Source organism: Artibeus jamaicensis, unplaced genomic scaffold (assembly GCF_021234435.1).
Source record: "Artibeus jamaicensis isolate MK-2021 breed Jamaican fruit bat unplaced genomic scaffold, CSHL_Jam_final contig_64, whole genome shotgun sequence".
Taxonomy (NCBI): Eukaryota; Metazoa; Chordata; class Mammalia; order Chiroptera; family Phyllostomidae; genus Artibeus; species Artibeus jamaicensis.
The window spans coordinates 15,662,716-15,678,143 of NW_026521911.1; the positions used below are offsets into that span (position 1 = coordinate 15,662,716).

Below are 15,428 nucleotides of genomic sequence, written 5' to 3' on the forward strand. Positions count from 1 at the left end.
TCTTTATCTTCATTGCTGGCTAACCTTAGCTTTCATAAACTTTCTTTTAAAAAAATTTTATTTATTTATTTTTTAGAAAGAGGAAAAGAAGGGAGAGGGTGAGAAACATCAATGTGTGCTTGCCTCTTGAGCGCCCCCTGCTGGGGACCTGGCCCATAACTCAGGCATGTACCCTGATTGGGAATTGAACCAGCAAACTTTGGTTCACAGGCCAGCACTCAATCCAGTGTGCCACACCAGCCAGGGAAACTTTCACAAACTTTCAAGCCCCAAATTTCTTTGCACTATATTTTGTTTCTGCCATTTTCCCCCATTAGTCTAGAGAGTTCAACTTAATTAAGAAATAGTCCATGGCCTCTATCATCATTACACATCTTATAATCACAGACAAAAAGAGAAAGAGAAGAGGAAGAAACTGAAAAAGTAGAACGGAACAAACAAAAATACAAAAGAATGTCACAGGATGTACCTTAATGTAAACAAACTAAAATTTTCAGTTCATAGGAAAGGTGTTTGTTCAAGATGTTCCTTTGTAATCAAAGATGAGTGGCTAGGAGAAGAGACACTTCTTTATTCTACTCTCCTGTTTTCTGCTTGGCACACTACGTACTTCTCTCTTCCCCGGTGACAGATGAGGTAAAATTTGACCATGAAGAGAATAAAAAGCCCTTCTTTAGCCTTTGACTGATGTGTTATACCCTCATCAAAGTGTGGTTCTCGGACCAACATCATCAATTTTATCTGAGAACTTGTGAGGAAGTCAGAATTGTCGGTCCAGCCTCAGACCTACTGAATTAGTCTGTGTTTTATGAAGATTTCTAGGTGAGTCATATGCACATCAAATTCCGAGAAGCGGTGCTCTTGTGAATCTTTCCAGATAACTCCACTATTGTCAGTAATAAAATCAGAATTCCTCTCTGTTTTCATTTTGTATTCTGTGAATATTATTTTTGTTGAGACTCTATTAAAAAATAATGATTTAGTGGTTTTGAGAGCTGGAGAATGTTTGCTACCTGAACATGAATCTTCTCCCATATTGTATGAACAACAAAAACTGCAAATAAAATCCCACATAATATATGCCCTCAGCATTACTAGGAGATAAAGAATAGCTACTGTAGAAAAGTGATCAGTAAATACCAACAGGAAAAAAAGTGGTTAAAGGAATGTCCAAAATAAAACACAGTTTAGACTAATTAAATGTAAGCAGATGTTTGGGTTGGGACTCTGAAAAGTTTCTTGAAAGGGAGGCCAACTCAGCTTGCATGGACCTTTTAGGGTTTTGCTTTTCTTCCTTCTGCCTAGAATAAGGACATGATGCTGAAGCTGAAGGTGTCATCTTGAGATCATGGGAATGAAAGGAGACCTGCAGACACCTCGGATATAACATCTTGACCCTGCACCGATACCAGTGCCACTTACTTAGGTACGTTTTGTTACAGGAGAAAAATAAGCCCCATCATTTTTAGCTATGTTTCTGTTTCACGCAGCGGAATGCCACTACACTTGATAAGCTTTTAACATAATACCTAGACACAGGAAGCATTTGATGCTTGATATTACTAATAATAAAGTGTTGCAATGTGCATCCAATTAGTACTGATTTAAATGTATATTTTCGGAAAAATTATATGTCTTTATCTGATTAGCTTTGACTTTTAGAAAAGTTCTAATTGTGTGTGTGTGTGTGTGTGTGTGTGTGTTTTATCTTCAATCCAGGATATTTCTTCATCGATTTTAGAGACTGGAACATCAATGCGGGAGAGAAGCACTGATTGGTTGCCTCTCATATGTGCCTGGACTAGGGACCAGACCTGCAGCCTAGGTATTGCCCTGACCAGGAATCAAACCTGAAACCTTTCAGCTGCAAGGCAATGCTCTATCTACCTGAGCCACACTGGCTAGGGCAAAAGTTCTAATTTTTTAAAATCAAAACTGTATTAGACGAAATTCAAGGAGTTCATCATCACCAAGCCCTTATTATATGAAATGTTAAAGGGACTTACCTAAGAAAAAGAAGATAAAAAAGATGAACAGTGAAAGGACAGCAAACTCACAGTAACAACCACACCTAAAACAAAAGCAAACTAAGAGGACAGCTAGATCAGGAGCGGAACCATAGAAATGAAGATCACATGGAGGGTTAGCAACAGGGGAGTGGGAGAAGGAGAAGGGGGGAGAAGGTACAGAAAATAAGTAGCATAGACAGTAGATAGAAAATAGATGGGGGGAGGGTAGGAATAGTAGGGGAAATACAGAATCTAAAGAATTTGAGACATGTGTTCATGAACTAAAGCGGGAAATGGTGGGGGAGGGGTGTGCAGGGTGGAGGGGAATGGAGGGGGGAATAGAACAAATGTAATGGCATAATCAATAAAAAAGTTAAAAAAAAAAACTGTATTAGACCATGACCTTTAAAACCTAAAAGGCTGTGTAGTACCAACAGAAACTCTTCACTGAACATTTAATTTAATCCAGGGCCTACACTAAATGTTCTATATACATTTTCACTTCTAATCCACTCAACTATCACAGAAAGATAAAACCTCCCTTCTACTGAAGTGTGAACTAAAAATCAAATATGTTAAGTAATTTTCTCAAAGCCACCCTTCTATTAAGGGGACAGACTATTATTAAATTTCTGGTACATTCAACTCCAGAGCTCATGTCCTTAATGATCACATATTAATCATTACAGTCAATTATACACTATTTTGGTTAGAAATAACACATCTAAGTAAAAAAAAAATTCGAGACGGGCACATTGTGTCAAGAAACTCCTGGAAAATTCTGCTTTGGAGGCTGGAAGGGTTAAAGATCATCCTTCACAATAATTCTTTCTTCATCTTGGGGAAAGATGAATGTAATTAACTGTTTCAACAGAGAAGATGGCATTTCAGTTTTAAACTATTCCATTCCCAGAAGATAGTCATAACAGTAAACACAGTCAGAAAAGGTGAGGGTAGTTCACAAGTCTGAGATAGACTTAAAAATGTTTCTATCCTTCACTAATGGTCCTCAAATGTTAGTATGTAGCAGAATGTCCTGGAAGGCTTGTTAAAACACAGAGTGCCAGGTTCCAACCTAGAATTTTCTGACAGTTTGTCTGATGTGAGTCTAAGCATCTGTATTTCTAAAAATACCCCATGTGCCACTGACGTTTTTGATAGAGCAGATAAGGAGGACAGGGAGAGAGCTGGTAGAGGTGGTGATTTTAAATATGGTGATCAGAATAAGCCCTTAACATCTGAGTTAAGACTTGGTGGGAGGTGGTAATAGTCCACATTATTTGGACTCTAGGAACAAGCTACAAAAAAAAAAAAAAACTTCCACCAGCAGAAGGCTAAGAAATCTCTGTAATTAATGTGTGATTATGCAGTCTCATAAATAAAAGCAACATTGTTTGAAATAAAACACTTTAATTGGTGTTTGTTTCTTGGAGTCATTAAATCAAGGTCTTACACACAGAAGCCCTTAATTAAGGTCTGCTGGGAGAAAAACTCTTTAGTGAGGAATTACTACAAAACAGGCATATTATCAAAATTGTACTATCGTAACCATTATAAATTTATACATTTAATATAAGACTGGCTTGTAACTGCTACTTGAATATTCACTTAAGCTACAGAGTAAATAAACTGTTTCTGAAATCATAGTTTAACTCTGATAGTATCTTACTCTTCTAGAGTTCAGAATATTGTTGAGGAGCTATAAATCACTTTATGCAAAAAGGAGGTTGTTTCTTTCCGAGAATATTAAAATGGGGTTTTATGATTTTTCACAAAGGAAAAACTTGAGGCTACTTTCTCCCACAAGTCATAGACAGTCCTTGAGTCCAAACAAAGAGACAAACAATAAAACTAAAAAAACTAGAAACAACTGGTACCTGAGAAAATGTATGACAGCTGAGAATGTAGGAGGGACAGAACAAGGAAAGCAAAGAGTTCTCAGAGGCACTACTAGGCGGAATATCACATGTGCTTAACTTATCTCTTAGAAAGTGTTTACTTCTTCAGCTGCCTGACCTTGGTGCTACAGGCTCATCGTGGCTTTAGCCTTGAACCAGTTCTCACCTGAGGCCACAATGAGTTATTCTGCCACTTAGCACAGAGGCATCTTTACTGTATGCCTACCAGCCTTGCACTAAGCATGTCTTCACTTATCATAATCTAAGCCAGAGTCTTCAGTTTCCGCAGTGTTTCAGTTTTGAAGTGTTTTTTTTTTCTTTTTGGCAGTTCACCTTGTTTTTGCCATTCTGTTTTTTAATTCAACAGTTGTTTATTTTCATAGCTGTAATCTAATAATTACATGATAAAAATACCCCCCAAACCAAATTATGTAGCAATGAACGAAAATATGCGAGACAATTTCTACATTCAGCATATATGGCAGAAAAAGTAAAGTTAAAATGCTACGTAAAAAATGTCTTTAAAATACTAATTCCTTGTCTTTAAAAAAATTACTGGGTCCACCATGAAGATAGAAGAATGTAAGGCTGTAAGTAAATAATAGTTGTGTTTAGGCTATTGAAGCACAGGTTTTCCTCAAGGTGACATATGTCCGTCCTGCTGCACGGCTGCTTGCACTCTGCTGGGTTTTGACCCTTCTTTAAGTCATGGTCTGGATCATGTTCCTTGTTTTCTTCTCCTTCCTTATTGGGAACTGCCCTGCCTGCTTTCAGGAGCTGTACCCCCCCTCCATGACTAAGGCTGAGTGAATGACCTTTGGACCATAAGCCACCAAGTAGACAAAGCTTATCTCACTGGCAGGAGCACCGCTTCTGCTCCTTTTTCCACAACTGGCCCCCCAATGCTTGATCAGTTAGCCAATGACGGGTAAGATTCCCCAAGGAGGGAATGACCTAAGCCAGGCATGATCATGTGGAGGCCCCAGGGAAGGACTTGGGGGGCTATGGAGAAAGGGGGTGATAGACTCTTGCTCCCCAGCTTTGACAAAGCCTGATTCCCCTGAGTTCGAGGAGTCTCTGAAAATTCCTTGACTATCTTGCCTCCTCTGCCTGAATTAAGCCTGAAACAATGACAGAGGGTGGTGCAGCCCTGTGCTGGAAAGGGTGGGCTCCCCAGGTGATCAGGCCTGAGAAAGAATATGTAAAATCCTGTGAAGCCTGCTTTGCTAAGAATGCTTAGTTAAATGATACAGGCACAAGCAGGAAATGAGTTTGTTTCCCAAAGTTTTGTAGCCTTTTAGCTGATAGATCCTGACTCAGAAGAAGCCCTAGTAGTTCTTTGTATGCTATCTACTGTTTGATCCTTACTGCCTGACAGTGATTAATGAGCTGCACCTGTATTCCTGGGCAAATTAAACCCAATAAAAACCTGTCTGGGCAAGGGTCAGCATGCTCTCCCCTTGAGAGAGTGGCCAGGCTGCTCCGAGGTGCTCTCCCCTTGAGGGAGTAGCTGTGCCGTCCCTTTTCCTCCACAGGACTCAGTAGTCTGTGTGAATTTGTCTCATGTCTCATCCATGACGCTGTGGGCACTGCAGCCTGGTGAACGGGTCACTTCCTCATTTATCATAATCATCATCTTCTTCAATCGCTTCTCCAGCAAAATACAATACTTATCTTGGGATTATACGCATCAAAAGTGATCAATTGCAGAGTCGGCACCAAGGGGAGCAGCATCACCCAGATCTGCACTCTTAGGAACTTCAGAAGGGGCAAAAATATATATTTTTAAAAAAGAATCGCTGCCAACTATTTGGGTCACAGTATGAACTGTCCCACTTTCCTTGTGTTTCTGTTTCTCTTTAACAATTTCAAAGAGACGTTTTACTCTTTCTTCCAATCTATCTGGTACTGATCCCAAGCCCTAATTTCTAGTCCATCAAGAGCGATCAGAACCATCTGGTTCTGACTTCATCCTATATTTCTTTGTCAACACTTCATTTGTGAATGTTCATTGGTTCAAAATGAAGTTCTAAAACAAAACTCACAGGCTGGCCAGCATCTCAGAACTTCATTTGAATATGTTTCAAGTGTTTCAGCATAGGGTCATCATGTTCCTCACCATATCATCGAGCAAGTCAACACTCTTAAGAAAAAGTCAACCAAACTTTAAGAATCCTCTCGGGATCTTATTTTCCTTCATCCTTTTTCTCATCTTCAATCATTTTCAGCTTCTCCAAAATTTCATCTCCCTCACTGGGTTTCCACTGACATTCTTCTTCCGCAGGTTCATAAATTGTATTAATGATCTCAAATAGCTTGTCGAATAAAGGCTGATAGAAACAGCATACTTTCTTTCAAGATCGTGAACTTCCTCATAGAACTTAGCTTCTATCTGTGCACCTGAAACTTGAAGATTCTTGAGAGCACTCACTCATCTGTTAAGTACTCCAGGCAAGCTTTCATTGTATCCTGTCAGTGTTTCTACCAGACCACCAAGTCATTCTTGGAGGGCTGAAAGAATCTGAGGGTTTTGTGCCATCTAAACAGTCAATCAGCTGATGCACTTGGAATTTTGTTTCTTCACTAGTTTCTTCTACTTCCTCAACATCAACCAAATCTTGACCAAGTTCAGACTGTTCTTTGCTGTCAGTGCCTGCCATGTTGTAAGAACTCCAAACACCGATGGCTAGCACAGGGAGCCAGGAGACCAGAGCTGCACAGTCAGTGACTCAGGGCAGAGGCAGAAGCAGGAGGCACTTTTGCAATTCTGATGGTAGGGATTTTACTTGGGAACCCAAGCCCAGAGACTGGGACCTACTACCTAATGACAGATCAGCTTCATTCTGACACCTTGCTTTCCTAGATTTACAAATATCAAAAGAATTGGGAGTCCTTGTTACTGTACTCCACATGTATATACGCATACACACAGAGTTTTTCAGCCATGGCATGTGAAGGCGATCTCTCAATGAACCACCCGCTTCCATGGTTCCTTAGGCTGTTATATCTTTTGTTCCATCTACACAGTGTCTTCCTCTGGTGTCATACATAGCACTTGCCAAGATTTTACTCAAGGGAAAATTCAACTTTATATAAATAAGCCACACAGGAAGGTACTATTCTTTCCTCCCATTGATTTTAATGCATTTCTTAAGAATTTCTACTGTGTCCATCTTATCACACTGCTATAATTGATTTCTTCATTTAATTTGGATTCTGCTTTTCTCCCACTTGACTTTAGACCCCTCAAACCATACAATATGCCCTAATCATTTTTATATTCTCAGTAATCCTAATTGATTCTGGTGCACCGTAATTATTCAGTAAATATTCAAAGAATAAATGAATAAATGAATGAGAGGCAGTACAGACAATGAAGTACACTTCCAGGGCCAAAGAGACCTCATTATGAGACCCAGTTCTTCCCTGTGATTTTAGGTAAGGCACTTAAACCCCTTCTATTCCAGCTCCCTAATCTGAAAAATTTGAGAATTTGAGCAATAGTACTACCTACCTCCTAGGGAGATGGTGAAGACTAAATGAAATAATGCATATAAAGGACTTAACTGAATTCCTGGCATGTAAAAGCATTCTTTAAGTGTTATTATTTTTTATTATAAGTGGAAATAATTTAGCTCCAATATATTGTAGACATGCAGACTGAACAAAAATTATTGAAGAGAGGTGGTTATTTAGAAAAAGAGGAACTCAAAATTCGCACTGAGAATGGAAAAAAAGATAAGCTGGAGAGTAAATGACATCTGGAAGGTTATCTGAGGCTTTGCAGTATAAGTATATTGCCCAATATCACTGTTTGAAGCCTATTTTAAGCAGACTGTTGGAAATGAGATTGAGTTGAGACACTGCTTTATTGCCTGAATGATCCAGGTCTGGTACCAAACCAAGCCAAACAAGAACAGTTCTGAATTTGTCTTAAATAATATTCCCTTCTCTAACCAGTTCTGTCATTAAGCATACAGACAACTTGATCTTTATGAAAACCAAACAGATATATGAGCATTTTATTCTTGTATTTTCACAATATTTTTATACACATTGTGGTTAAACTTTCCAGAGTGATTATTCCATCATGTTTTGCTGGCCTAATTGCAAAAATGGTCTCAAGTTATTTGTGAGTAAAATTATGCCAAATGTCTTAAATCATTTTACATCTCCAAGCTGTACCTACAAGGATAGCATTATTTATAGCCACCCTCTAGTCTAAATCCATTTTAGCCCTAAATTCTTCAAAGTTACTAACAATGACACCAACCAAGGAATGGGTGGCAAACACAAGGCCTGTGGGCTGAATCTGGCCCACCACCTTGTTTTATCCAGCCCATCAATTTGTTTCTACCTGGCGGCACTGATGAGCTCCTTGCCCCTAGTTAAGGAGTAGTTACATTTATACAGTCCTAAAATTACATTCGGCAATCTGGAGGCAACCTGGAGGCTGATGCGGCCCCCGGTGAAAATGAGTTTGACACCCTTGACAAGGAATCAACAACAAAACTTTCATTATCTCTATTTCTTCCCTCTGGTTTATGAATCAACATTTACTTTGTATTAAGTATACATTTACTTTCTTCTTTGTACACATCTGCCTCTTTCTGTCTCTCATGAATAGTCACACCTATTCATGCTCTGAGAATTTGCATGGCACAATGTCTTCGATTGCATTCTGATTAGAATGGATGCGCCTGGTTTTTGCAATGGGTTAAGTGCAAGTTCACAGATGTAAGAAAGTAATCAGTGAACGACATTATGTTTTAGAACAGTGTTTCCCAGCACATGGCAAACAGCATTTTTAAAAGTGGCTTTCCCTTAAAATGCACATGTGTGCATATGCACACACACATTTCAAGAAGTAGTCAGTGCTTGAAGAATCTCTCCTTTTTTAAATAAAGAATACCTTTTACCTTTTCTCACGTGTCACTACTATTAGGTATCTCTTGACAACAAGATACTTAAGATCGTAAAGATGGTATGTGGACTGGAGAGCCCACCCCCAGTCCAACTTACCACTGTTCATTAATCAGCCTACATTAACCAGTGTAGAGTGAATCTCCCTTAAAGGTCGGCTACATTATGCTCAGGGAATATCACTCAGTGACACTACATAACGTAGGGCAAATGAGTTGCGTCTGATCCATGTTTTAGCTCTTAAAACATCTCTCACTAATACAGTCTATATTCAGTGAGTCAGGAAAACAACCGTTAAAGTGAGGGAAAACGCCTCAGTATAAATAAGTATACTGTGTTGGAAATAAAAGCACCAAATTACAATGGTTTGATTAATTTTCCGCTTTCCAGAAATGTTTGTGTCACAAAATTTTAAATTCTTGGCTTTTAGTTATCTTCAATAATGAACAAATGAGAATATATTTGAGAGTGCACATAAAGGAGAAAATAAAGAAGAATATTTAAAACACTAACTAATCCAAAATTGGTTTAAATTGGGTCTAGACATACATAAATCCCAGCATATGCATACTTAGTAACTGGCCCTCCCACAATTCTCTCTTCTCCTCCCCCAACAACTTCCACACAGGCATGTGTACGTTCAGATTTAACTCCCAGGCCCTTCCCTGGGCCAGTCAACACTCCTCAGGCACAGCACAAATGGAAGTCTATGAGCAGTACCCCACCTCCACCAACACCTGCTAAAATGCTACTGCCAAACCAGACATTAAATAGGCAAGGGGAAGATGCAAAGACTCAACATTCTGTCACTTAAATGGGCAAATTATATTTAATTCAGAGTTTTTACAGGAATATAATTCGGACCCAGAAGCTTTTAATTAGCATACTTTCGTTTGATAGTTTAGAAAACTAAACCTCATAAAAATGTTAGGCGGTCAGCAAAGCAGCACGTCACATTGGCATCTAGCAACAGTTTAGAAATAGTGAATAAATATACTTCCTTAAGTACTAATGAGGGCAGGCTGAGAAAAGCTTTACTGATATAAGAGCTATCCTCCAAGATTGATCAGTAATCTATTCCCCTGACATTCTGGAATTAGGGGAATTAGTTAATTCCATATGTAATTTTAGATGAGTAATGATAAAACTTCAGTTAGAATGAAGTCTTAGCTAAGCTGAGGTCTGAATATTTTTTGTTTACTTCATTTAATATTTATAACACCCCGAGTGTGAGTATTATTACCTCCTCCTTGCACACCAGTGGGACTCAGAAACAGAAAGTTAGGTGTCCCTTGCCAAACAGCAGCCGGTGAGGCAACCTGCTCCAGAGTCCACACTCTTAACCATCCTCATATGGTGTGTGTGTGGCAGTAACGGATGCTATTTACTCTTTAAATCCACAGATACCGAAAGGAGTAGTTACCCCAAGGGTCAGACACTGACAAAAGATTATCACGTGGTGTCTCACTTAAATATTAGAATGGATCATATCACTATCAGAAAAGTAATCTAAGAACACGAAGAATACATGTAAGACCACGTAGCAAAGAAAACCCAGGGAAATAGCTGTGAACAGTTTATCAGCTGTGATTCCCCTCTTTAAGCAAAGGTATCAGGTAGACAGGAGCCTAAGAGGCAGAAAAGCAGGCATCAATGGCTTGTGCAAATAGCAGCTGTGGGAAAAGAAATACTGAGAGACATGCATCAGTCACTCGAGGCACCTCTATCCTCCCGGTCAATATATACATGCGAGAATAATGTATGCATGCCAGGCTGTCCAGCACATAGGTGTCCCCATGTGTGTTGTGAGGCACTGGAAGAATACTGCTAGATTAAATTGGGATTAATATTTAAAACAGTGAACAGATCATTTGGATTCAATATTTATTTTTGTTTTGGGAGTTAAGTAAATATTATTTTTAAAATTTTGAAAAATTCTCACCCATGGACATTTAAAAAAAAATTCCTTTTAGAGGGGAAGGAAGAGAAAAAAAAAACTTTGATGGAAGACAGAAGCATTGACTGGTGCCATCCGTACGTGCCCAGACTGGGGATCATGCGAGCCTGGAATGGGGATCAAATTGGCAACCTAGGTAGGTGACATGGCCAGAATTGAACCCACAACCTTTTGGTTAAGGGACAATGCTCTAACCCACTGAGCCACACCAGCCAAGGCAAGAGAGTTAAGTAAATATTATTAAAGCTAACTATTGGGGGGGGGGAGGATTATACCAGAAATACTTGAACAAACTGCTAAACCAATCAAAGAATGAATCATTTAACATTGTAATTAGTTTTGATAAAAAATGTTAAACCAAGCTTTAATTCTTTAACTTGGTGAACTTTCTTTTTTATTTATTAGTTCATTAATTCTTTAGCCTGTTGCACACTAGCTAGAAAAGAGAGTCAGACATTCATAGAGTAGAGGATGCTCCAAGTTTCCACAGGAAGGATCAAGATACCAACCTTCAGCAGCCTTTAGAAAGAGGATGCTCAAAAAAAAAAAAAGTGGTAATTCTTTATTCTCTAGAAAGATGAAGGCATATTCCTTCAACCAATAAGTACATTTGTGGCATTGAAGAGAGGAGATACCACTTTTCATAAAGAGTACAAAGACAGTAAAGGGGACTATACAGAAATTGCTAAAATCATATCTGGCATGGGTGATTTGAAAGCTACTTATTATGCTGTGAATGAATCCTTGCATTTAAAGAATAGAAACAGGAAACCAGACAAGGGATCACTCAAAAAGTATCTATCCCGGCTGATACAGTATCAAGCAAAAAGAACAGACAGACAGGGTCTGTGCTTTGCAACAGTTCCCAGCCATAGCTGGTTGCACTTGCAGGCAAGTCTTTTTTCCTCTGGCCCAGCTGTGCAGAGCCTGAGACATTACATTGCAGGAGATTCCCAAGCTAATTAAGTTATGTTATCCTGGCTTTTCTACAGAAATCTTAAGAAAGAAAATGTTTTGTCTTTGTTCTCCCAAACCTTTCCCATTACTTACTTTCCCATTCCCTTTTCAATACCCAGTGAACTTCTATTGCTTACTTGGGGTATTTTCTAGTCTGAACAAAGGGCAGAATCTCAGAGTCTTGACTAGATGAAGGAAGTAGTAATTCCCGAAATCGTTCTGTCAAAAGAAAAATAAACATTAAGCTGTAAAGACAGTCATGAAAATAATTTCAAAATAGAATTCATTCCTATTCTTTCAAACTTGATAACTATTTGACTGTGTATCCTTCATTAGACATTACCCACCATTTTGTATACTACTAAAATATATTTAGTTCATTTCAATGGCTGTATATCTTATAATGATTAGTATATCACCACAACTCAAATGTAAAAATAACAAGGATTTACTAGTATAGACTAATAAAGTCTTATAATTGAAAGATTAGAAGAAACACATCTGAACAATAAATATACCAAGAGATGCACAATCTCATTGGTAACCTGGGAAATGCAAACCAAAATCACACACCACTAGATGGGATTCATGTGCCATGGCAAGCAGTTGACAGAAATCAATCTCACAAGACCAATGTAAGCTTTCTATACTTTTGGTAGGGGTGAAGGCAATTTGGCATGATCTTTTAAGTCTAACCTTTGCATGCCCTATAAGCCAATATTTCCATCCCTGGATAAATACTCTGAAGAAAACTCCCCATATGTCTTGGGCAGCAGAGGACAGGGTCACAGCAGCACAGTTCATGACCACACAATATAAACAACTCCACTACCCATCGACAGGAGACTGCACAATTGTGGTATATCCACAATGGAAAATTAATTATAAATTCAGTTACAAATACCAACATAGTGAATCATATTAGTATGATGTTGAGTAGAAAAAAATACTGACCAGATTACATATAGAAGAGTATTTTTTGTTGTTGTTGAGTTAAAAAAACAACAACTGAGCAATGTATTGTTTAGGTATGTTATATATGAAAAAACAATGAAAAAAAGGAATTATACACACAACTCAGGATCATAGCTATCTTTTAGGAGGAGTGAGGGGATTATATAAAAAAGTAAAAATATAGGTGTAAGTAATTGTTAATATTACACAGGTATTAACTACAGCATCATAAATGGGTGAACAAATAAGTGCATTAGGGCCGGGAACTGTCCAATGATAATATTAGCCCACGAACCATGCATTTAATTAATAAACTTCTGTCCATATGCAGTTGGTTAGGAAGGAAGGAGGAAAGAAGAAAGGAGGCAGAGAGAGAAAAGGGCCTGGAGGGAGGGAGGAAGAGAAGGATGAAGTGAGATAAGGAAGAAGGGAGGGAGGGAAAAAGAGAATGGTAAAAACAAGAGAAGGACGAGCAGAGGAAGAGAATTCTCGGTTCTCCCTCAGACACAGCTGTACTCCACAGCTGTCTGCCTTGCACTCTCTATCACTCTAACACGGATCCCATATTTCTAGGACTAGATATCTGTTACCTCTGGAGTCACCCCTTGTGGAAGGCTTCCCCGATCCCTGCTTTCTTTCCTTCCTCTGACAAATCTGGAACAGACGGCCCCACTCTGCACTTCCAGTATACTCTGAGCTTACGTTCTCATAGAATTTATCATGCTACCTTTGTATGGTTATATGGTAGATATACAATCTAGTAGGTAGGTATAGTGTCACCAGAATATGGAACATTATCTGATACATACATACTGAGATGCTAGATAAATATTATCTGAAAAAATATTTCCAATTTCCAGTTTTGCTGAAATAGAAAACTGTTTGCCAAGCTTAATCATGATGGCTCAGAAGACCCCAGATGCTATCAACCCCTGGAAGCAAGCAAGGGGAGCTGTACTTCAGCTTTGACAGAGTAACATCATTGGACTGAGACACAGTGCAGAGCTGAAAATCCAGGCTTCAGTAAGCCTGTCACTAACGGGAAGGTGAGCAATTTCCACAAAATACTAAAAACCTACACTTGAGGACATTCACCATGTCCCAGTCACCAAATAGTTAGACGTCAAACTTCCATGAGCACTGTGGCTACAAACTATGGCTGACAGGCAGGATGTAGACTTTCACCTTCATGTGTATTAAAACATACTGAATCAAACATTTAACTGACTTCTACTCTTCTTTGTGCTTTCACTGCTTTGACAGTTCTTATAATACATCCAGGGAAGAACTAAAAAAACACAAGTGGCTGTGCTTTACAGTCCACATGAAAGCACAATTTATTCTCTTTTAAGGATGCTTACTCTTTCATTTGAGTTCATATTTTAAAATTTTAAGTTACATGATTGACTGATACACTGCAATTTTTAATCAACAGAGTAAAATACATTTCGATGAGATGTCTGGTAATTCTTCTGATGATATGACCCCTGGTCTCCGGTCTCCTTTCCCATTTATGTAGCACACGATTAACTGAGTTATTCGTAGTGTTTCTCCTTTTCCTTTCTTGCCCTCCATTTATCCTTTTCTTAAAAAGTCATGAAACATAAAGCCCAAGACCCAGCAGCAAACATAATGAACTGTACACATCAAGTAAAGAACTGTTTAAGCAAACAACTATATTGAATGTGTTACATGCTTGGGTGCTAAAAATAGATATGAATTAAAGTATTTCTGCATGATTCCCCAACTGATTTAAATGCAAAGACAAATCAGAATTCTTAACGCAAACAACTATAAATATAATACAGCTATAAGATTTCCCCAATTATATAATCACAAAGTACATTTGATTATAAATCTGGAAGAAAATCTCTGAAAATTACATTTTATTGATAGGCCTAAAACAAAATGAAACAAGACCAAAAAAAAAAGGAAAAACCTCCCCCAACACACACAGAGAACAAAAGTAGCATACAAGAGTTCACTTATAAAGCTACTTAAACTATGCAACCTATAGGTAATATTCCTACATTTGGAACATCCTTTAATCTAATACCGTAAAAACAAGGAACACCAAGAGAACATGAAGACACCTGAGTAGCTGTCATGATTGTCAAAAAATAGTTCACACATATACAACATAAAATATAAACAGTACCTTAAAATTATATCCTTTTATTTATTTTTAATGAAATGTATTGGGGTTACATTGGCTAATAAGATTACACAGGTTTCACATCCACATTTCTATGGTATATCATCTCTAGGTTATATTGTATGTGCAGCACCCAAAGTCAAATCATCTTCTGTCCTCATACCTTTGGTCCCCTTTACCCTTTACTATCCCTCCCACCCTCCTGCCCTCCGATCTGTGTCTATGAGTTTCATTTTATATCCCACAGATAAGTGAAATCACATGGCTCCTAGCTTTTTCTGATTACTTATTTTGCTTAGCATAATTTTCTCTAGGTTCATCCATGTTGTTGCAAATGGCAGTTTATCTTTTGTTATAGTTGAGTAATATTCCATTGTATATATGTACCATGTCTTTATCTAATCATCCATCGAAACCCACTTGGGCTGTCTCTGTGTCCTCTCCACCATGATTACCGCAGTGAACGCAGGGGTGCCCATTCCTCTGTGAATAAAGTTTTCAAATTTTTCTACCTGAAAATTATGTCCTTTTAAATTGTTTGTTTTTTATTATTCTATTCATAAATTCTTAAATAT

General features: G+C 38.3%; 1 protein-coding gene and 1 pseudogene across 7 annotated transcripts in view; both read right to left on the minus strand.

Annotated features, from left to right (window-relative positions):
• NOX4 (NADPH oxidase 4) overlaps positions 1 to 15,428 on the minus strand; it is a 177,919-nt gene that overhangs the window by 36,280 nt on the left and 126,211 nt on the right. For all 7 annotated transcript variants that reach the window (XM_053670823.1, XM_037137613.2, XM_037137612.2 and 4 more), the window contains one exon: positions 11,882 to 11,963. In XM_053670823.1, coding sequence (XP_053526798.1) covers positions 11,882 to 11,963 — 82 coding nt within the window. The remainder of the gene's footprint in view (positions 1 to 11,881; positions 11,964 to 15,428) is intronic.
• LOC119043584 (nucleosome assembly protein 1-like 1) lies at positions 5,524 to 6,567 on the minus strand (annotated as a pseudogene).